Below are 24,578 nucleotides of genomic sequence, written 5' to 3' on the forward strand. Positions count from 1 at the left end.
GGCTGGGGGGCCGGCCCGAGCGGGAGAACGGGGCGCCTTCTCACCTCGAGCATGTTGTAGATGATGTAGAGCTTGATGACGGACTGCCCCCTGATCAGGTGGTACATCATGGAGTAGTCCACATAGTGCATCATGAAATAGCACATCACCAAAATGACGCCCTTCAAGATGTCACACACCTGGGCCGGCTGAAGCAGACGTCTGTCCCTGCAACACGGAGCAGGAATAACAACATGAGTCTCCCCCGCATGCGTTTGTCAAGAAATCATCTTTACTGGACACACAACGGCATACAAAGGTCATGGGAACTAGGTTGATCTTCTAAAAATTTCAAACCAACAAGGCGAGTTATGCTGACTACTCAACAGTATGAAACGTCCTGCCCAAGCACAGAATATAAAGAAAGCATTACTGCTAGAAGTGGGAGACCCTAACCAGTGAGCACACGGGGCAGGCGCTGTAGACGGAGTGCCTGGAATCAACGGGGTTCCAGCAGGAAGACACAAGCCTCTGGCCCCATCACGGGCTCAGCCCTTCTTAGACAGCACTGACATCCTACACACACTGCGCTGCACTTGGTACTTTCTATTTAACAGCATACCAGATTTTTCTGCATGGGTTCAGAAGGAGCTCGTATTTCCACGGCGGTGCAGGGCTCCACTGTTTGGAGGCATTATGATTCCCAGCCTCTTGCAACTATAAACCATGATGCAATGTACACGTCATGCCTCATAAATGAAAATATATCTATAGGATATAAGTCCTAAAACTAGAATCTCAGGGTTATGATCACTTGAGAGTTTGACAACAGGGGCGGTGCTGCCCTCCATATGGGTTGTGCCAACACACACTTACACTGGAAACACCACCAGCCACGGGCACTAGGTCAGGGTTTGGTCAACTCTGCCCATGCCCCTGGTGAAAAGTCGAATCTGGTAGAGTTTCAGGGTTAATTTCTCTCATTAGGAGACTGACACCATCTTTATATGCTGAAGTTATTCATCGTCCTGCGAATTCTCTCCTCACATCTTTTTCTTACTTGTTCGCACAATAGCTTTTTTTTTTTTTTTTCCCCCTTCAGTCTTTTTGCCTTTTCTAGGGCCGCTCCCGCAGCATATGGAGGTTCCCAGGCTAGGGGTCTAATTGGAGCCGTAGCCACCGATCTATGCCACAGCCACAGCAATGAGGGATCAGAGCCGAGTCTGTGACCTATACCACAGCTCACGGCAATGCTGGATCCTTAACCCACTGAGCAAGGGCAGGAATCGAACCCGCAACCTCATGGTTCCTAGTCGGATTCGTTAACCACTGCACCATGACGGGACCTCCCACAATAGCTTTTATATTACAAAAGTGAGCCCTCTGTGAAAGGAGCTGAAAATACAGTTGTCCTTGAACAACGTGGGTGAGTCCACTTACACACATATACATATTTTCAATAAATATGTACTACAGTCCAGCGTGATCTGCGGCTGGCGGAACCACGGATACAGAGGAATTGAGACGAGATGGAGGGAGCGTGTATATGGAGGGCTGGCTACTAAGTTACACATGGATTTTCAACAGCATGAAGGCTGAAGTGCCCTAACCCCCAGTCGCTCAGGCATCACCATAATTTTTTTTCCTAATTAATATGGGCGGCGTCATTCCTTATTGCAAGGTCTGGGTATAAAGAGCTAAACCTAAATGGTGAATGGAAACATCTTCCTAAGACTCAGCCAAATCCACATCAAAAAAAGAAGACATTTAAGATTTCTTTCAGGAAATATAAAACTTCTGTGACAAAAATGGGAACGGTGCTTTCTCAGGACAGAAAGTGCTCAGTCTCCTGCTCTGGCAGCTTTTATGCATCACAATCAATAAAAAGTCCTGCCTGCTCACTTGGGCAGCTTCCTAGGGGCATGGGCTCACTCCCTGGCAGCCAGTGGCATCCTGAGCTCCCTCCTTGCCCGGGATTCCTCGGGCACCTGTCCCCTAAGTTCCTCTCTAGCCCTGGTCCACGTTCAGTGCGGGGGCTCTTTTCTCCAAACACAGTGGTAGGGTTCAGCAAGGAAACTGCAGGTCTTCCCAACTGCAGACCCAGAACCCTGTTCTAGAAGATAACGGTGAGGCCCCCAATGCCGACCCTGTGAGCTAGGGGCGCAGAAGCTCATTCCCATTTTGTACATGCATATGCATATGGTTCTCAGCCAGGCAGGAACTGAATTTCCTCACCGAGAGAAGACGGCAGACTGCAAAAGTCCTGAAAAGAGGCAAATTCTGTGAAGACTGGCTCTGGGAAGGGCTAGAGTGGATGAGAAGACACTGGGCTGAACCAAGGAGCCTAAGGGAGGACGGGTCACCAAGCTGATCAATCCCTCCCATCATTTTGCTGCCTCTTTTTGTCACCAGTGCTGTTCCTCTCTCCCAGCAGACCCTGGCCTTTTCCTCCTCTTTCGTGAAATCTAGAAGGAGCTTCGGCTCCCGTCTCCGAACACCTAGCCCAGAACACAGGACTCTGCCAAGGGCTATTCAACCATCAAGGTGACTCCCAGCCCCAACTCCACAAGATTCAAAACTGAAGAGGTATTTTCTCTCTCAAGAGTTGGAGCTAAATGTATTTAATTCAAACAATGAGAAGAGGAGACATTCTGAACACCAGTAGGCTCCCGCCTATGTTCCCCCCCCAACCCCATGGCTGGGGACCAAAGGAAGCATCAGCAAGGAGCACAGGAGCTCTGCCCCCCCAAGAAGTGCAGGTACAGCTAAGCATATGCTGAAAACCTCAAATCACCCATCAGTGTGGGCTGTGGTGTTTAAGAACAATAGGTCATGTTTAATGAATCGAAGCAAATAATAGGAAAGGAACGCAGGGTGCTATTAATGAATCTGCATTTCCAAAACGATTTAGATAACTAAAGTAGAAACCTATATTTAGAGCTTCTGGTACTAGATTGGCATCTACTTAAGTGATCTCAATCAAAGCATTTTATTTAAGAGATAAAGGAATTTTTAAAAACTATATCTACATAGCCAACTGTGTTTCCTTACAAACATTTGCAACAAAGGAATAATGTGCTAGTTTACCTATGAAGGAACATTATGTTAATATAAGTTGTTATTAGAAATTAGAGCTGGCAAACATTCGAAGGCTATATCCTCAAATAATAGCACACATTTTGAACCAAGATGATAATAAATTAAAATATAAAACTTAGCACCAGTTTAGTTTTATTTTGCCTAGGATTAAACCAGGCTGTAAAAAGGACAGAAGAGTTGTAAACACCTTATGCTGCAAGCCACAGGTATTGTCGGGCAAGCACTGTCCCAGGCACCTCCTAAGTACATGTTTTAGTTTCCACACTAATCCCATGAGGAAGGGACCACCACCATCCCAATCCCACCGATGAGGCAAACTATCAAGAACGTGCCTGCAGATGCACAGTTAAGAATTAAGAAATGGGAGGAGTTCCCTGCTGGCCTAGAGGGTGAGAATCCGGCACTGTCCCTGCTCAAGCACGGGTTCAGTCTCTGGCCCAGGAACTTGTGCATGCCGTGGCTGTGGCCAAGAAAGAAAGAAAGAAAGGAAAGAAAATTAAGAAGTTGGACAGCAGGATCTGGCATCTGGCTCCAGAAGGCATGTTCTCACTCTCATCTACCATTCCAGACTTTTTGTTTTTAATTTTTTTTGGTCTTTTTGCCTTTTCTAGGGCCGCACCCGTGGCATATGGAGGTTCCCAGGCTAGGGGTCTAATTGGAGCTGTAGCTGCCAAGCCTACACCAGAGCCACAGTAACGCAGGATCCGAGCCGTGTCTGCGACCTACACCACAGCTCACGGCAACGCCGTATCCTCAACCCACTGAGCAAGGCCAGGGACTGAACCCGCAACCTCATGGTTCTTAGTCAGATTCGTTAACCGCTGAGCTACGACGGGAACTCCAACCATTCCAAACTTTTTAAAAACAACTTTTAAACTTATAAGAATCATGACTCAGTATTTTTCATCTTTCAGCATAACAATACTGTGTAATCTGTCACTCTACTGTCATCTCTTTGGAAAAATTACTGTGCTAAAAAACAAATACAGCTATAATTTTCCTAATTTCTACGAAGAGAAAACACAGGGCTATTTCCACTGGACCCACTATTCTGTGCTCTGGTGAAAATTTCCTTTGCTTACATTACATCACAACTGCTTGCTTCAGAGATGACTCTGATTTTCAAAATTAAAGAGATTTATTCAAATTAAAAAAGAAAAAAGCAGAACTCTTAAAAGACAAGGGTCTTGTTTTCATATACATGTCCCTGTAGATGAAAAAGGAAAGTTGCTTTTAAGGTGGCATTACAGCATTACAGCCTCTCTGAGTAAGAAAACACCTAACCTCAAAATAAGTTCGCTGGTTAAAAACTTGAACCAGTTCCAGTATCTGTTTCCTTCTCTGCCAGGGTATTTTTGGAATGACTATATGATGAGAATTTCCAACTCCATAAGAAGCTTATCTAGAGCCCTGCCAATCAACTCTGAATTGGCTTTTGAACAAGTTCTTCCTTATAAATTCTAATTAAATGGTAGCTCCTGGCAATTCATTTTGCAAAGGCTGAAAATCCCACACTAACAAACACAAAAACAAGCGCAGGAAGCTGCTGGACAAAGTAAAAAACCCACTAATTGAATTTACAGGTTTTCTGTCAGTTATCGCAAGACAAGTAATATTAAACAAGATATTCAACAGAAGTGAAATTATTTTTTTTTTAATTTTCAAGTTACGCCACTCTTATGGAAATTAAATCTTCTACATTTCTAAATTGTATCTTTTAGTCATTCCAATACTTCCACTGGATTTGCACAATGACCAGTTGTTTTGAGGGAACTTTGGGGGAACATAATGACGTAGCAGATTAGGGTAACCAGGGCAGGCCGTTTCCTCCTCCTGTCTAGCAGGAGACAACGCACCCACCGACTAAGATTCAAGGGAAGAGAAAGATCAGGAAGGAAGAGGAGGCAGCAAATGACCAAGAGAACTGGGATAACCCAATCAGTTAATTTTCAGATCAGCATGATTTGATCTTTCTTTCTTTCTCTCTCTTTCTTTCTTTCTTTCTTTCTTTCTTTCTTTCTTTCTTCTCTCTCTCTCTCTCTCTCTCTCTCTCTCTCTCTCTCTTTCTTTCTTTCTTTCTTTCTCTTTTAAACATTTTTAGCTATTTGTGGTATAACTGAAAGAATGGAGAAATAGAAGCAATATTGAAAAAAATGTAAAACATTAAAAATGGTCTCCCTTTTTGAAAGACAAGTCGTTTCATAATTTAAAGTAAATTAGAATAAAGTATTAATATTAAGATGTTTTCCTTAAATAGAAGATTGAACATTTTAAATCTTAAGTCTTTGTGACAGACAGGAGAAAAATACTTGTAAACGCTTAAACTGAGGGATTAAAATGTTCCCTGGGCTTTAGAAAGATTCTAAACATACTAGGGCAAAAGGCACTGTGTTTGGTGCCTGGGGCGACGCAAAAGGAAAAGCTGCTCCCACTGAAGGTACTGAGCTCAGGGACGGACGTGCGGAGGGAATGAAGCTTCTGCCGCAGGTCTAGACCAACACGTACAACTAAAGACCATTTCATCCCAGGACTTTCCTGTGTTAGGTGAGATCCTGGGCGAATCCTGCACAAATGTGGACCAGGCTCTATGACTAAGTAAGGTCGGAACCTCACTTTCTTCAGCATGTGTCCATCCCCAAACAGTTACGTCTATTTTTTTCATTATAATTAGTATTCGTTTGTACTGATGTCGATCTGGCCAGAAGAGAAGGAAAATCAGGGTTTACTCACCACGAGGAGTCCCTGTGACACCACATTCCATTCTATAAAGGAAGTGAGAGTGCTCCTCCCTTCGCTCTGATTTACGAGAGAGAGAGAAAGAAAGAAGATTGTAACGTCACTACACTACTTGGGGCGTCATGGTGAGGAGATGGGACAACAAAACCTGAGGTTAGGAAGACCCGCTAACAAATACAAATACACTGCCTGCTACAAATCAGCCACGGAGATCAGCCCTGGCAAGAGGAAAAGACAGACGTACTTATGTCCCCAGAGAAAGTCACCAAGAGCTCTCCCCACGTGGGCCGCCGGGCTGGCCTCAAATACGCAGGCTGAAATTCAGGTTTGTGTCAAAAAAGAGAAAAACCTAGTGTGTGTGTGTGAAGTTCATTTGAGGCAGAGCTACCTTGAAGAAGGTAAGGCATATGGAGGGAACCCAATGGGTTAAGGAAATCTCAGGCATTTGAAATTCCTAATCCTTCGGGAGACAGGGAGACAAGAGCTTTCTGTGGGGTAAATTCTCAAAAGAAAAAGACACCATTGCCTCTTAAAAACAACAACAAAAAGTATATGAAGCCTCAAGTAAGAGTTATGCCTAAAACAGGTGAGAAATCAGTAAAATCTACTTGCACATATTTCATTTTGCTCTCATAGCAAAAGAAAAATACTCTAGCATTTATTAACTTAAATCTACTCCACGCTTATTACTGTCGAAAACATTTTAGCAAAGATTTCAAAACTAACTGTTAGTTCTTGACACCAGATAGTATGGTTTTTCTCTACATCTCCCTCAGCTTTTAACTCAAATGTGACTGAGAATTCTAAAACAAAGTCATAGGTTAGAGGAGGAAAAAGGATTCACAAAAATGCCAGGTGAATTAAAATACATCTATAATTGGTTACTACTGATTTAATCTATAAGTAAATGTGGAAAAATAATGTTAGATACCTCTTTAGTATAATATAGAGCATTCTACTTTTCTAAAATAACAAAATACTTCTGTTCATCCAAGAAACAGGGATACTTCTTAACAATGAATCAAAACTTACTTCTGATTTCCATGTCCTCATCATCAAAAAAATTATCCCATTTCAAGAAATTCCCCATATGTTTTCCCAAAATTATACTGCCCTATCTGGGAAAGAGGGGAGAAACACATCAGTGAATTGGCTTTTAAAGAATGTGGATGTACTTCTTTCTTTATTTTGGTCTATAACAAAACATATGGGGGCAAAGATTCTTCAGAACTGTCAATTCATTAGCAATAGTTTTCACTGAAATATTCTTGAGATCACTGAGGACAGGTGCAAACTTCTTACGGAAGCAGTGCATCCTTTGCAAACAACACACACACGACTACCAAGTCAAGGAAATTACCCGGCTCACATCTCAAAATGAGTAATATTTTAACAGGGTCAAAAGCTGGCAAAATGCCCACCGGTGAAGCAATCATGCATGGTACAGGCTGGGTTTCCACAAGGGGGCTGCAGATTCACCCTGGCCCTCAGCCTTGGAGAAAGGCAGAGAGTCTACTTACTTGTCATGACTGGCAAAACCCCAAAACCAAAATGACAAACCATGGTAAGTTTGCAGAAGGTTTAGAAGTAGGTTCAAAGAATGAATTCTAAAGCAGAAAATCTGGGGGGCTGTAGCTTTGAAGATTCTCTCGCAAATGCTGTACCCGACACTACTGTGCAGGAAAAGGAGGTGAGAACACAACCCATTTCTGAAAAGACGGCAGCATCCGTACTCCACTAGACGGGGCACTGCACCTACAGCTCCAGGGCGCACACAATTCCCGTGTTCTGGCAGCCTCCTGATGACTCTGACAACATCCCCCACTCTTTGGGCAATAATTGCAAAGAAATAAGGATGATAATTTTTTTTTCGTTATTAGCAGAAAGAAAACTAAACTATAGGAGTGTGAGAAAAAGAAAACAAAAAGAACACAATCAACTTTTTTGCTGGCCTCTTTAATTTCCTCTCATCTCTGAGAAAACAAAGACTGAAAAAAAGAGCACTTTGTGTGTGTGTGTGTGTGTGTGTCTTTTTACCATTTCTAGGGCCACTCCCGCAGCATATGGCGGTTCCCAGGCTAGGGGTCTAATTGGAGCTGTAGCCTCTGGCCTACACCAGAGCCACAACAACTCAGGATCTGAGCCGCGTCTGCGACCCACACCACAGCTCAGGGCAATGCCGGATCCTTAACCCACTGAACAAGGCCAGGGACTGAACCTGCAACCTCATGGTTCCTAGCTGGATTCGTTAACCACTGAGCCATGATGGGAACTCCAAGAAAGAGCACTTTTTGCTTGCCGAAAAAGATGGAGCCATAGGCAAGAGAAATCAAGTAATCCTTAATGGAAGGAGAGAATGTTGGAAGGAAAACTATAAGGCAAAACTTGGCTGATTAATAATTTTGTAAAAATACAATGTATTTTTATAGTTCTAAAATATTTGAACGGTCTTAGGCTTAGTATTAACAATAGCTTTGCTTATTTTTTACTTTATATTTCACGTTTCAAATATTTCGAGTTTGGTGCTTTAAAAAATAATGCTCAAAAGACATTATTTTCTAAATTGCTCAAACAAAATATAAACTGCAGCCCATATTATGTAAGCACAAAGCATTCAATTCTGATAAAGCATTCTTAAGGCACTAAGACAGAATCTGCATATTCTGTATAAACTGCCTACATGCACACGGAGTATTCTTTTTTTTTTTTTTTGTCTTTTTGCTATTTCTTGGGCCCGCTCCCGCGGCACATGGAGGTTCCCAGGCTAGGGGTCTAATTGGAGCTGTAGCCTCCGGCCTACGCCAGAGCCACAGCAACGTGGGATTCGAGCCGCGTCTACAACCTACACCACAGCTCACGGCAACGCCAGATCGTTAACCCACTGAGCAAGGGCAGGGACCAAACCTGCAACCTTATGGTTCCTAGTCAGATCCGTTAACCACTGCGCCACGACGGGAACTCCCACACGGAGTATTTTAAAGTGCTGAAGTTCTGTTACATAATTTAAACTGCATTTTACATTATATATATATATATATTTACTAGTGATGACATAAAATGTAATTTTTTCAGTTGATCTAAATTGCAGCAACAGCAAGAACTGTTCGCACAGGAAATCTTAATGGAGTCTTCAATGCAGCGTAAAAGGCTGCCCTCTAGTGTCATACGGCACAGGGAACTCTGCCCTTGAAAACAGAACATTCTTGAATTTGGTTTTAAAATGTTACTTAGATTAATATAGATCGAAAAGTATTTAAATATGCAAAAGTTATCATCTTTAATTTATATGCTAAACAAAAACTTAGGCTGTTCAACAACAACACGGCTCTTCAAATAAGAGCCTGAAAAAAGAGGCCCTGGAAACATGGCCAATCCCTGCTGTCACTCACCCTGTGAACGTGAACGGCCACTGAGCACTCACACAGCCAAGAAGGAGCCCCCCCCGGAAGGAAGGGAGTTTTCAGGTTACACATCCTTTTGATGCTTTATCTCATCATGCCAACAGACACACAGAACTTGCTCTGTCTTTAAAAGCTATTCACTTAAAGACAGCTAGAGCATGAACGTGTCTCACGCTGTTGATCAAAGAACAATTAAAAAGTAATCTACCTCAGAGTGTAGACAGGAAAATCTCTACATGGCATACGCTATTTTATCAGGTGGCCTCGCCTGACTTTATCCAACTTTCTATGTGTCCATCCTTGTTTTGCAATCACACATGAAGATTTCTATTTAGTAATGTCTTCTTAGATCTTTTTTCTTCTGGTCTTCTGAAAAGGTAACTGAAATAACCATGGTTTTATTGAGTTCCCAATAGTGATAAAGGAATAGTGACAGTCTGCGAGTTTAGGCTTTGTTAATATTAAAGAACCATGCTACAAACGTCTTTAAAAAAAGATTGGCTGATATGAATAAAGACTTCTTAAAAATTCTCCCAAAGGCATAAAGCATGTGCTTGAATATCTTAAAAGTTGATGGTAAATTTCTAAAAAAGATTCTCCCAACTGATTAACATGGAATTAATAAAATATAGTAACATAATTCTTTCATTCTGGAAGGAGAGCAAGATATAGACTATAAAGTGTCACATATAATAATGATACGATCTTAATTCTTAGAATTGTTTTAGTCCACGTGATCTTGCAAAGTAGAGTTTTTAACTCATCACAATATGATCATTACAATCAATAAATTCTTCCAACTTATACTGCAGGGATTTCTTCCTTATTAAAACTGATTAAGGACCTGCTGTATGGGGCAAGGAACTCTGCCCGATATTCTGTCAAAACCCATATGAAAAAGAATCTGAAAAAGAATGGATGTGTGTATATACGTAACTGGATCACTCTGTTGTATAACAGAAATTATCGCAACATTGTAAATCAACTATACTTCAATAAAACTTCAAAAAATGGAAAAAAAAAACTGATGAAGGCTCATTTTTAAAAGGACTGTATACGTTATCCAGTGCTTACTAATTACCAAATATATGCTCATTTACTACTTTAAAAGAGAATCTTCCATAACTTTGATTTCTAAAAAAAGAATCAACATATAATCCTGTGTACTATTCAGTTTTATAACTCAGTTTCCATGGTTACGAATAATGTTATTAATTATATATTTAATTTACCGTGGAAGAGTCACTTACCATATCGTTATAAAGTTTCACATATTATTGTCCGTTTGAGTATTTAGAAACATTTTCGGAATGAAATGCATTTAGAAAAGTGCTGCATGTTAGCAATGTAACTTGGGCAACTATGCCGAGAACTCTATAATAATGTCACAGAGAGTGACTGCACAGAGAGTGGCATGTTGATACAATTACACAGAGAAAACAACGACAAAATCTAAAGCTCTAATCTCAAGACAAAGAAGGCATTAAGATTCATGTAAGCTTTGCATTTTCATCTTCCTGTTTCTAGTTTTGGTAGAGAAGGGAAGGAGGAAACTAGCATCTGCTCCTGTCTACCACAAACCAGGCACCGTGCTGGGGAGTCTTTTTCCATTTCTCAGTCTGTGGCGAAAGGTGCTAGGCTCTCCATATCCCCCTTTTACTGATGTGGACACAGGCTTAGAGAGCCTCCGCAGCTGCCCACAACTCATCAGCTCATCCGTGCTGGGCAGGGCTGCCAGATCCTTCCAAGAAGGACAAGTCTTCACGAGTTTTCTGTGCTTCTGAATCAGAGGGCCCCTCGCCTGTAAGCAGCAGCCAAGGCTCCCCATGCCACGAAGACGGTGACTCTCAAATGAGGAGGAGGAGGAACCCAGCGTCAGAGCCCCCCCCCCCCCCCCCCCCCCCCCCCCCGCCCCCCGTCCCTCCAGTACCCGGTCCTCACTTTACAGATGATGCCCAGGAGGCCAAGGGACTTGAAGAAAATAAAGGCAGAGGGTGAGGCCTTGGCTCTCAGGGACCAGACCTTTCTACTCTCCTACACAGCCTTGTGCATTATGAACACTGGTTAACTGGCCCCAGTAAAGTTCGGATTCAAAACCATTTGGAAAAAGAGAAAAGTACATACGACAAGTAGAAATATTATATAAACATACTACATAGTATTCATTAAAAAGATAAACAGCATTCATTTACACACTAAAGGCTGAAAGAAACTTAATGAAGTATCCCTAGTCTAAAAAAATCTATCCAAGTGATTATTTAAACTACAAATAGTAAAACCAATATAAACATTTAAAATAGTTTACAGTCTTAAACTTACCTTAAGCCATAGCAAGGCAGCGTGAAAAGCCTGAACAGCGCCAGGAAAATTCTTAAAGGAAGCAAGGTGAACACATACAGAAATGCATCCAGGCACAGGAAGATTCCAAAAAACATGAGCTGGATTTTAAAAGAAGAGAAGAACATAAAAAACAAATTGTAAAATAAATTTTCTTTCAAATACCATAGATGGAAATTTCAAGCAATCAATGAATTTCTAAACTTTGTAGGAAATTCATTTCTCATAACTTTGTCATGGGAATGACAAATTAACAGTTCTCCTTGTGTATATGGGCCATATTTTAATGAAAAATCCCTTTTCAAAATGCAAGTTTGCAGCTCTTCTTCCAGAGCTTGTGGTTTACCACCAACACAAGTCAATTACTCAAATGATAAGTTGCCCTTGACCATAGCTGTGAAACGTCTGATACAGTTTTCTGGGTACTTCCTCAAATTTTTGAGATACTATAGAAAACCTTTCAGATAAAACTTTTCGACTCTAACCTTACTCTTATGTAAAGTGATTACTCATTTTAACACAATTTCACGTGCACTTGAACTTGCTATACAAAGAAGGCATTCTTCTTAATTGGCGGAGAAGCTGCTGATATCTGTTATTTCTCCCCCTTTCTTGTGTACTTGCCACATCCTTCCTGTTTTTTTTTTTTTGGGGGGGTGTGTGTGTGTGTGTGTGTGTGTGTGTGTGTGACATTATACATTTTAACCTGTTAAATTTAGTAGGATTACATTTCACAGAAGGAAGATGGAATCGCTTGATGGCTGGGAAAAGCAGCCACACTCAGGCTACCAAATTCTGCTATTTTAAGAGTAGTGACATTTCTGTATGTCTGACATGCAAACACGGTTTGATATATGTACCTTCCAGCACAACACTCCACGTATTCTTAGTCAACAAACTGTCCTACATAAATCTATTTTCTGAGTCAATTAATTGTCCCACATAAATACACTGAGTACTTAAAATCCGTGCTGTTACTGGTAGGGCTGCACCCTCCCCAAATTCACATGCTGAAGACCTTACCCAGCACCTCTGAATGTGACTGTATTTGGAGACGGGAGTTAATTAAGTTAAAATGAGGTCATCAGGCTGGGCTAACCCGACATGCCTGGGATGCTTATAAGAGGAGGAAACGCGGACACAGACACACACCGAGGAAGACAGCACCAAGATGAGGGAGAAGGCGGCCGTCTACAAGCCAAGGAGCGAGACCTTGGAAGAAATTCAGTCTGCTGACACTTGGTCTTGGACTTGCACAAACCATCTTCTGGCAACCTGGAATCCACCTCCTCCACCACGACCACCAAGTGGTGCCCACGAACTGAGGGCGGCTGCTCTGAGGCAGCAGCTGGGAAGCAGGAGAAAAAGCCTGAAGGGTGTTTTCTTTCCTTCCCCTGGGCTCACTTTTTAGAAAGCTCTGGGTCTGCTCCCGTAAGAGCGGAGCCGGCAGGGGGCAGCAGGGGGTGGGAGGGTCACGGGGGAGGATAAAAGGTTATTAGGAAGGACACCTTCCCCTGGGAATTCACACCCAGCCAGGGGACCACAAACTGAGTAGTAAGGGCTGGATGAAGGATGCGCTCTGGATGTGCAGGCTGCTGGCGACGAGATCAGGTTGAGCAGCCAGTGGGGGGCACTGAGGCGTGGGCACCCAGGTAGGTAGAAGAGAGTTAGCAAAGATGGGCACTAGGTGCTGCCAGGGGCAGTAAGGAGGGACAGCATTTCAAGCAGAGACCAGAGCGAGCACAGGCGTACCCTGAGCAGGGGGCTGTGTGGCCAGAGCGTAACCATCAGACGAGGGTCAGGAATCACTTCAGTTAATCACTAAGGAGCACAAATCTTCATTCTGCATTCCGGAAGTCCCCCCAATAGACCTACACTGGGGGATCCCTCACTAGTTGAATGTCAAAGAGCATGGGTTATCAATAAGGACGTTTACAAATGTCTGAGGCTGAAAGCCACTACTGTTTCAAGGTCACCCCTATAATCAAATCATTCTTATTCATCTGATTTCAAAAATTCATATCTCCATGAAGGCTACACTCTACGGAGATGACAAACAAAGGGATTATCATAACTCAGGTACTTTTATGACAAGCAAAGCTACAGAGACATATGCAACCACAAAAAGCAAAGTAATTTTGATGAGCGGCTTCATCGAATTGCGCCTGACATTTTTAACACAAGGAATAAACTTCTTCAAAGATAACTAAATAAATAAAGATCTTAATTTGTAGAAAGACTGTGCACACAGAAAGGTCTTAAGATTTTCGTACTTCCCTTATTTTTAGTCTGTGTTGAATTTTTACAGTCTAAGCACTTGACCCGCATTAACTCACTGAATCCGCACACCACCACCCTGAGGCAGGAGCCATGACAGGGTATCTTGCAAGGACAAGCAGGGCTGTGATGCACCAGGCTGGGTGTGCTCTCAGGCCCCTAGGGCACATCTGAGAGGTCTTAGCCACTGTAGGCTAAGATCATACACCACCCAGGCTCCAATCACTTTACAGGGAGTGACGGGCAGCACTGCAGCTGGCGGAGAATAAGTGGAGGCCGGCTAAGAGGAGAACACAGTCTGAGTGAGAGACGGTATGGCCGGATACAGCACAATGGAAAGAGAGGAGAGAGAGAGTTAAGACCACTTCCAAAGCTAATGTGGCAGAAATAAGCTGCTCATTCAAAAAGATAAACAAAGCCCCACGAGGCCAAGATCACGAACTGTCTTTTGTTGTTTGCTTGATTGTTTGTTAATATTTTATAGCTGCAGCATGAAATGGCTAGATGTAGGATCTCAGTTCCTAGACCAGGGATTGAACCCAGACCTCAGCAGTGAGAGCGCAGAGTCCTAACCGCTAGACCACCAAGGAAGTCCTGACACAAGCTGTCTTTTAAACATGCCAGAGAACTCGGGGGGACAGGGGGAGCCCTTGAGTCTTTGGCCAGCTGCCCTAGAACCACCTGATGGGTTCAAGAGGTAGCAGGGTCTTTGCCAGGCCAAGGAGCCCTGGATGCCCAGGCCATCCCACCTCACCTCCCAGCCCTGCTTCTGAAGGGGGCTGCCGGTGCTGCCGCCAGACCGGCCCTGTACCCCAGGAGAGCCAGGAAAGGTAAGACAGCTGCAGAAGGCACGCAGAGGATGCCATCACCACTACTAGGAGCAGGGGGCATCAAGCCTCAGGGAGGACAGGAGGAACAGCAGCCCAGGCGGCCGCGATGCTGCGACAAGCAGATGGCCACAGCTTTCCGGCCTCTCAGTAGTGGTGGGGTGTGACATCTGAATCAGGGTGAGTCCCAAACAAGGGCTGCATCATAAGAACAACTGAGGGGGATGATCCCCACACACGCTTTCCTGAACTAGAAACCCAAGAGGATGCCCAAGAAATCAATGCCACAAACAGATCTCAGTACTATTAAGTCTTACAGCGAAATCCCAGGACTGTTTTATTGATAAAAAGATGAAAGAGTGGCTATGACTACATTTTCTTCAGATATACTCCCACTGAGAAACAACACAAAGGCTTTATATGGTATTTTGATTAAGTTGATTATCTTGAAAGGAATTTTTTGAATTAGAACCTAAGTTCCTCCACTAGAGAATATAAAATTTCCCATTTTGTGAACCCTTCATCGCCCCATTCATGCTGTTCCTCGCAGGAGAACTCATTTACAGGGTCACAGACTAACCAGCCCTCTACAGACGAGCTACTCCAATGACCTAGTCCAAACTCCTCATCTCAGGTGCAGAAAGTCAAGGCCAAAGGAATGCCCTGATCAGGCCCCTGGGCTTTTCCTGCAGACCTGGGATGAGAAGCTGAGGTTGTTGAATCTCCGCCCCAAGTCTCCCCCATACAGCAGTAACCTCCCCCTTTCAACAACACAGTTTCATGCCCCAAATACAGTATTCTGTACCTACTGCAATACTTCTTCTACCAGGCGAATTTAAATGCTTCCTAAAATTTACGAGACTCTTAAGATAACAAAGTACTTCTATTTAAGACAAAGCAGCTGAATTCAGGTTACAGAAACATACGTACTCACAGGAGAGTAATTCTGAGAAAAGGCTTCAGAATAATCACCACCTACATCTGTATTTAACAAGAAGAATAAATTTCTTAAGAGGCAAAACAAATAAATAAATCAATTTTAATCTGAAGAAAGACCACAGACACAGAGAGATCTTGAGCGCTCCTGGCTCCCCGTATTTCCAGTCCAGGCTGAACGCTGCTATGTTTCAGAAGCAGACCTCTGAGGGGTAGATAACCCAATTACCATTCCCTGTCTGATGCTCCTTTTGTTGGAAAAGGATAACACTCACTGTCCTGGTCTCCCACGCAGCTGGGGACGGCTGTGTGACACAGTCTGGCCAAGAGGACAGAAGAAGGAGGAAGCACGCCGGGGCGCTTCTGGGAAAGCTTTTGATTCTTTATAAGAGGGGCAGCGGAAAAGGCGGCACTGTCTATCTCCTCCTGTCTCTGATTATAATGCAGATGCAACGCCCGTGGTCGCAGCTGTCATCTTGCTATTAAAAGGAAGCAAGCAAGAGGACCAAAAGCCAATTTGCCAATGACAGTGAAAGAGAAAAACGGCTTCTTTAATCAGCTGGAACAACTGAGACCTCCTTCCTCTAGACTTGTTGAAAACATTGCTGAAAAACCTTTTGGTTTAAGTCGCTGTTAGGTTATTGCTATGTTCACAGCTAAAAGTATTCTTGAGATATAAAGTTTAATTTCTTCCCAAAGCTAATCTATACTCCTTAGCCTAACCATTCAAACTAGCCTGAGTCCAGCTGCCTTCTACTGTCTCTGTCCTTTTGGGCATGCCCCTAACAACTTCCCACCTCCGGATCTCCCTAGCGAACCCCCCCATAAGCCCAAAAATGTATAAAACTGAACCGTTTTCCTCCTCACCTTACCATTCCCTTCATGAGGCTTACGTTTACCTCTGTGCTTCCATGCTGTACAAGTGCCTGGATCAGAGTAAGTACCCCAATCAAAGACTGAGAAAATTCATACATAAGTGCACGTGTGATCTGTATCTCACTAAATTAGCATTAAAATATATTTGGAAATTTTAGAAAATAAAAATCCTACGGTGAGCACTTCTTTATGATTTCCTGGAGTTTTGGATTCACACAGACGACGGCATTAACCCTTGGACAAGGGATAACTGAACATGGGAAACTGTTCCTACAGCGTCAAAATGCTGAACACACACGAGCACGTTTCCACCTGACACGGGATGGAGGGAGCTCCACCTGGCCGTCTCCGTGGGGCCCAGAGGACCCAGAGCAGAACTTCCCAGCACACAGACTTCAGGAGGCTGCTGAGGAGGCTGGACGTACCTGTTTCAAGTGCTCAGGATGGTGCCCAGCACCTTATCCTTATTTGAAAAACACTACCTGTTTTATTAGTGACACAGAAATGGATGCCAGAGGGGGGATGTAACTGGCCCAGGGGGTATGGAGCAGTGAATGTCACTCCCCGGGAATTTCCTCTCTAGGAAACTGGAGGTCCCCGCCCTGCTTCCACTAGGCATCTGGTTCAAGGGCCCAGTGTCTCTCCCAACTGTAAGCTCCAGCCATGCGCTGGCTGAGGCCAGGCTTGAGGGCCTGGCAGAAAATGTAAGGGTGGTCATCTCAATGGCCATCAGCTAAATTCTGATGGAAGGGAAAAGCTTTAGCCTAAAACAGCCTGACTAGAAAGAAAAAGGGAAGAAAAGAGCCTTCCCTAAAGGCTCTTCGTACCTGAGGTCAGCAAGCCAAGAAGGCAGAGAGTCAGAACATCCTGCCCCTTGCAGGCCTAGAAACGTCAAGTTGATTAGCAAACGAAGCAGGAAGATGAAAAGCATCACAGGAGATAAAAGCGGGACGCAGGGGAACCTTCAAAACCCATCCTCTCCCAGTCACCTGGTTGGCCCCAGATGACAGCCACTCCTCCTGCAAACCAGACATCCACTGGAATGCAACCTGGGGACAAGAATCCTCTGAAAATGTCTCTTGTTCTCTCAGGGCAGGGCACTCCCAACTTGCTCAAGTGAGGTTTGTAAAAGATTTACAAACGCGTACCACATAATTAACATGGAGATAAGAAAACTGAGGCACAGGGGCCGAAGTGATTGGTCAAGGACTCGTGGTTAATAACCCGTGGAGCCAAGATTAAAATCTAGGCAGGTCAGGCCCTTAACCACTTAGCCATCCTGGCTTTCAGTTTAGGACACAGAGAAAGTAAAGTTCAGTCTCCTTGGCTGAATGGAAAAGAAAAAACACAGCCCCGAAGCTGAAGAAGCCGACCACGCAGATGTTAGCAGCAGGTGGAAGACAAGAAGCCAAGGGGGGTGTGAGCAAAGGGGAAAAGGGATTTGTGGAGGAAAAGAAGAAACATGACCCCAAAGCCAACAAAATACTCCACAATTTCGTGCCCTTTCATTAGACTTAGAAGTTCAAATGTTAAAAAAAAAAAAAGGCTAATGATTGGAAATACTATTTTAAATATATAAGCAATTCGCCTTTATTAAATGTCAAGTATAACATGCTTCTTACCCACTGACAATATTAAACAGAAAACCCTGTTTTTTTTCCCCACAACCCTTAAATAGATTTGATAAGAGATACTGTTGACCTTTCTCCTAACTTCAGAGCATATGCATTAATTCCATATTTTATAGTATCTGCAACCCCTGAAGATGCAAAATGCTCTTTAATAATCAAGTTTCTCTTGCTGAAAAGGTTGTAGGCGAAATATCATAGCATAGCCCCCAAGCCAAGAACAACAACAACAAAAATGAATACAGGACTATACACTAGAATAGACAATGTGAATACAGAGGAAACCATTAAACAAATAAGTGAGATTGGCATAAATGTCCAGATAACCCTTCAACTCTTACTGTAAAAGCTCAGGTGGGACCCCCTCATATCAAAGAAAGGTCTCAGAGCTACCGGAGTGAATTTATGCTGCTAGGACAGAGACTGAACCCTGGAATTAAGCTGAAATCTAACTCTGCTTTCCTCCACGGTTCACCTAGTCTTAGAAGAAGAAATTGCTCCGTGTTGAAAAAGATGATATCCGTACATTTTAAGCAATAAAACTTCTGAAGTGTTGTTCTAAGAGACTAAACCAAAATTTCCTAAATAGGCCTAAAGCTAAAAGCCTCTCTCACGGGAAACGGGATTAGGAGACAATCACAGCTGTGCATGAGCAGGGTTAACTTCTCTGACATTATGCATTTACACATGTACACACGAAACTCAAATTTCAAGAAAAAAATACTTCCGCTTAGTACAGGCAATGAATGCAATCTGATCCTTTTTCTATGTCTTTTTTTTTTTTTTCTTTTTTGCTATTTCTTTGGGCCGCTCCTGCGGCATATGGAGGTTCCCAGGCTAGGGGTCTAATCGGAGCTGTAGCCACCGGCCTACGCCAGAGCCACAGCAACGCGGGATCCGAGCCGCTTCTGCGACCTACACCACAGCTCACGGCAACGCCAGATCCTTAACCCACTGAGCCAGGGCAGGGATCGAACCCGCAACCTCATGGTTCCTAGTCGGATTCGTTAACCACTGCGCCACGACGGGAACTCCTGATCCTTTTTCTATTCTTTTCTTAAAAAAAAAAAAAAATTCCTAGGACGTTGTAGGGATCACTTATCAGTGGTCCCAGAACAGACCACAGTTTGAAAAACACTGGTTTATGGGAGTTCCCGTTGTGGTGCAGTGGTTAACAAATCCGACTAGGAACCATGAGGTTGCAGGTTTGATCCCTGGCCTTGCTCAGGGGGTTATGGATCCGGCGCTGCCGTGAGCTGTGGTGTAGGTCGCAGACGCGGCTCGGATCCCACGTTGCTGTGGCTCTGGTGTAGGCCAGTGGGTACAGCTCTGATTAGACCCCTAGCCTGGGAACCTCCACATGCCTTGGCAGCGGCTCTAGAAAAGGCAAAAAAAGACAAAAAAAAAGAAAAACACTGGTTTATACTGAAGTCTCATGAAGACCTGTAGGAATTTTTCCCCAGAAGACAATTTCATTTTTTTTTTTTTGGTCTTTTTGCCTTTTCTAGGGCCGCTCCCATGGCATATGGAGGCTCCCGGCTAGGGGTCTAATCAGAGCTGTAGCCGCCAGCCTACACCAGAGCCACAGCAACGTGGGATCCGAGCTGCGTATGCAGCTTACGCCACAGCTCACGGCAACGCCAGATCCTTAACGTTACCACTGAGCAAGGCCAGGGATCAAACCTGCAACCTCATGGTTCCTAGTCGGATTCATTAACCACTGTGCCATGATGGGAACTCCCCCAGAAGACAATTTAATACTCAAAATAACAAACACAAAATGCTTACAAATTTCTGTGAGAAATCCATCCAGAAACTTGCTGGTTATTTCTACGTTGCTAAGAAAGAAGGAAGAAGGATGGGTGTGTTGAACAGGCCTCTGATGAGGCAACAGAATTATGAGGGGATGCTGGCACTGTGCACTGTTTCTGCCACAGGGCAGGTAATAAAAGGGGTCAGACACCTCTGGTTTTGAAGCAGCCCCTGCATGTGTCCATACGGTCTGCCTGTGGATACAGGCAAATTCCTCTGGGCTCTCCCAGAGCGAAATGGGAGTCCAGAAGTTTCCCTGTAGTGCAGCAGGTTAAGGGTCCAGCACTGCCACTGAAGCAGCTGAGGTTGCTGCTGTGGCATGGGTTCAATCCCTGGCTGGGGAACTTCCATATGCCACAGGTATGGCCAAAAAAAGGGGTGGGGGGAGTCCGGAACTGCTCAGACAAGTGGGAGAAGGAGGCAGTATTGTCCGTAGGAGTGTCCAGGCTGCAGGAGCCATGCCTCTAGCAGTGTCCCCTGCAGCACTTCTGACCCCTGGCTTATCATTGGAAGAAACAAGGGGGCTTTGAAAAGCAGGTTAAAGTGTTTTAAGAAAGATAACATACTACGTTATTATTTTTCTTTGCAAGTAGAAGAAACATTACCCCCTAGTTCCCCGTGGACAAAATCTTTTTTTTTGTCTTTTTTTTTTGCTATTTTTTTGGGCATATGGAGGTTCCCAGCTAGGGGTTGAATCGGAGCTGTAGCCGCCGGCCTACGCCAGAGCCACAGCAATGCGGGATCCAAGCCTCGTCTGCAACCTACACCACAGCTCATGGCAACGCCAGATTGTTAACCCACTGAGCAAGGGCAGGGACCGAACCCGCAACCTCATGGTTCCTAGTTGGATTCGTTAACCACTGCGCCACGACGGGAACTCCTTGGACAAAATCTTAAAGCAAGTTCACCACACAAAATAAAGGGGTGGCTGCACTGCGTGGGAGTCGGGGAGTGGGGGGGTAGCTGCAGGGAGCGCCCCCACCCCACCTCCACCTCCCTCACCTCCAGCCCTTGGCTCCTCCACTGAACCCTAGGACTCCCCAGAAAAGCAGCACTATGGTAAGAGCTAAGCATGGTTAATGATCTTGGCCCAAGGCCACAAACCATTTCACTGTCTGAAAGACAAGCTTGGGCCCCAGCTCCCTCTCCCACCCCGATACAGAGCCTCCAGAAGCTTCCGCACCTGCTCCGCCACCAAGAACCGCCCTATGACAACATCCCTCCAACCGCCTCCCACATCTGACTCTCTTCCTTCCACCAGACTGACGGACTGTGGGAAACACACGAACGCCAGCCCAGCCACGAGCGCCCTTCCTCTTCACCGTCTCGCCCAGCCCCTGCTGTCACAACACCCTCGGAAAGCAAACCAACAAAACTCTTCCACATCGACGCTGACAGAAGGTACGATCCTAGGGAAGCGATTGGAACATGACAAGTTTTATGTTCCTCTAAAAGTATGAAAACTTGTTACAACATAGCTGACACTGAATTGTATCTTCATTCTTTGCTTCTTATAAGAAATTTCTGAATTGCTCTCAGACTCATCAACTCAAGCAACACAGAGGGGAAGAGTGGCCTCTGTCTCGTATCTGACGGATCTTGATGGCCTGAGACACAATCCAGGGAGTGCGATGCGGAAACATTTGGTGCTGCTGTTACTACGTTCAGCTCATGCTGTGATGCTTTCTGTGATGAAAGTGAAACAAACTGCCTTTGACTTTGAAGGGACTGTCTTTTACGTTTTTAAATATGATGGCTTTCTGAGAAACTGCAACGCTAAAAAAGGATGAGATTAGATCATTTATATCATGCCCAATGGAAAAAACTGCTTCTAGTAAAAAAAAAACTGGAAAGAGCTAAAGGAATAAGTGGAGAGGAATTCCTTGGAAAAAGTTATCTGGATGGGACACATACGGAAATACGGCAAATTTAATAGGCAGCAAAGTTATAAATCATTGGATCTTACACTGAAAAGACACTTTTTAAAGACTCTGTACGGGAATTCCTATTCTCCCAATATACTTAATTATTAATGATCACATTATTTCCGATGTTTTAAAAACTCTAGTTGTTCACAATTTTTCAAAAATATAGAATTAACATGTTGACATAATTTTCAAAATGACATCTGGTAATAAAAAAAAAAGTACCTTTTCCAATTCTCTTGGTATTCGCAAACAAGTGTATACTCTTTCTCTTCTTTCTGTATACTTGGCCTCGTTATGTTCAAGGAAGTACCCTCTTGTTAGTTCAGCACTGAGGAACCTCAACAAGGAAAGCTCTAGGAAAAAAAAAATGCACAAAACAAAAAAGAACAGTATTTATCAAGGAACTTACATGCTAGCTTGGGCCACGGGTAATATACAGGTAAAACAAGAGGACAAAACAGGGTAATATTTCTGTGCCCAGACCTGAACTGCACACACACACACCATCAAAGACTGTTGAGAAAATTGCTGTCCTGTGTGATACAAACTAAAAATGTCACAGGAATATAAAAGGGACAATTATTAGGAGCCAGAACAGTCAGAAAAGTGTTTTGTGAGAGTCTAGTCCCAGGTCTTACAGGTGACAGAGAACCGGGACTGATGGAGAGATGAAAGCCGGTAAAAAGAGTAGGTATCAAGCACACAATGGACACGCACACAGTCAAAAGGGAGCCAAGTCACCTCGGCTAGTATCCATGAGGACGTGGGTTCGATCCCTGGCTTCACACGCAGGTTAAGAATCCTGCGTTGCCGTGCATTGTGGTGTAGGTCGCAGACGGGGCTCAGATCCTGTGTTGCTGTGGCTCTGGCGTAGGCCGGCGGCTACAGCTCTGACTGGACCCCTAGCCTGGGAACCTCCATATGCCATGGGGGCGGCCCTAAAAAGACAAACAAACAAACAAAAAGGGTAGGGGAGCAAAGTCACCTCACAGGAGTTGCTTCAGCCTGGAAACTATCCTGGGTGAGGGACACGGACACTGGGGGAAATTCCTCCTTCTTCTTCAGCCTCAGAGATCCTACATGTGTCTAAATAAAGCCATTTCCCTCTGAAGGCTTCCCAAAACGATGACAATCGTAAGCCACAAAAGAGAACCTCAACCTGATCTGAAAGCCCCCCCTCTCCTTGGGTTTGCCCCGTTTCCTCTGTTCCCCAGTGCAAAGTCCCTCACAGTCATCTCGTCTCAAGAAAGGCCAGGGAGGCTGCGCACCGGGACTCGGCTCCTCCACCTGGCAAACTGGAGACTCTAAGGCTGCTGATGTCTGACCCCAGTTACCCCGGCCCGTAGCCCTTCTCTGACAGCCGCTACCTCTGACCTCCGTCCCTCCGACTTCAAACACCTTCTTGCTCTCCCTCTCCAGGAGGCCAACCTCTCTTCTACAACTCAGGACACCAGTGGTTTCAAACCATCCTCTTTGCTCTGCGCTGGCTTTGCGGTCCTGTTGCCACACACAGCACTGGTATTCCCTCCAAAAAACGACAAGAAGAGAGGCTGCTCTCACGTCCGCGTATTGACCTGGGGAGTTACATCTTATGTGACACGAGCCTGCAGGGATGAGGGAAGAGTCAAAAATACCCCCGAAAGGCCCTCAGGAAGACTCAGCAGCAGTCTTACTATTTCCATGGGCCTAAAACAGCGACTGCCTCTGGCCCTGGGACAGAGCGCTAGTTCTTTGAGCATCATGTGAAGTCCTTGCTCATGAACAGGAGTTACATCTTCAAAAAAAATGACACACATATACACATTTCTTTGACTACGAGATTCGTAACCGGTTCATAGAGGGGGTGATACCATGAGAGCTGTCTAGAGACGGAGTCAGAGGGAGAGAAAAGCCAACCTCCACCTGTGGCACAGGCAGCGCGCTGCGAGTGCAGAGCCCTCGGCATGTGAACAGGTGAAGCCGTGTTCACCAGACGTTCTGATAAAAGGCCTCAGTAGAACCAAACCTCCTGCTTAGGAACTTCCTAAGGTGTTGTTGGCTGGCTAGATCCAGGACAAGATCTGCCATTTGAAGGAGAGAAAAAGGGGCTTCTGAGCTGCAAACGAGATGAGCCGACACCAAAAAGAAAGATTAAACAATTATACTCAGTTCAGTCTTCCAATTAGAAAGAAGAGGCTGTTCTAATGAGCTAATATCTATAAATATCAATTCTTTCATGTGAAAACTGGGAAGCAACAAGACATTCAGAAAGCAGAAGAAACTGCACTTACACCAATTTTCACTGACGCCTGGGAGCTGAGTCATGAGCCCCAAAGGTCGCTCCACCGACTCCCTGAGTAGCCTGTGCCCGCGGCTCCGCCGTCCTGCCTGCCGCCCCCACCACGGTGCTCCGCTCTCGGAATCACCCTTTCGGACCCGAGGCTCTTGGGGGCTCCTCCTCCTCCACCTGTCCCCTAAGTGTTTGCTGGTTCTGTGCTCTATTCACTACATCGAAGCACGGCCATCCTTTAAGGCTGGAGTCTGCGATGTGTCAGCAGCCACCCCTCTTTTCTCTTCGTCTTTTTTTCCTGTACATATTCTCCTCGGTCAAGACCGTCACCTAAATCCTAAGGTCAGCATACTTTCAACTCTGACTCTTGGGCCTGGACCCGTATTTACAACCCCCTTGCAGGCAATTCCACCTGCAAGTCCCCAAGGCACCTTTAGCCTGCAAACCCAAATTCCACATCTGCCCCCCAACCC

At 44.6% G+C, this 24,578-nt stretch overlaps 1 protein-coding gene across 3 annotated transcripts in view; it reads right to left on the reverse strand.

Annotated features, from left to right (window-relative positions):
• Positions 1-24,578, reverse strand: part of TAPT1 (transmembrane anterior posterior transformation 1) — a 48,740-nt gene that overhangs the window by 15,797 nt on the left and 8,365 nt on the right. For 2 of the 3 annotated variants that reach the window (XM_047798087.1, XM_047798086.1), the window contains exons 2-4: positions 22,059-22,189; positions 11,535-11,653; positions 45-207 (exon numbers count right to left, since the gene is read on the reverse strand). In XM_047798087.1, coding sequence (XP_047654043.1) covers positions 45-207; positions 11,535-11,653; positions 22,059-22,189 — 413 coding nt within the window. Of the gene's footprint in view, positions 1-44; positions 208-11,534; positions 11,654-22,058; positions 22,190-22,577; positions 22,604-24,578 lie in introns of those variants that run through there. The other variant, XM_047798088.1, reaches the window with a different exon arrangement.

This window comes from Phacochoerus africanus, chromosome 10 (assembly GCF_016906955.1).
Source record: "Phacochoerus africanus isolate WHEZ1 chromosome 10, ROS_Pafr_v1, whole genome shotgun sequence".
Taxonomy (NCBI): Eukaryota; Metazoa; Chordata; class Mammalia; order Artiodactyla; family Suidae; genus Phacochoerus; species Phacochoerus africanus.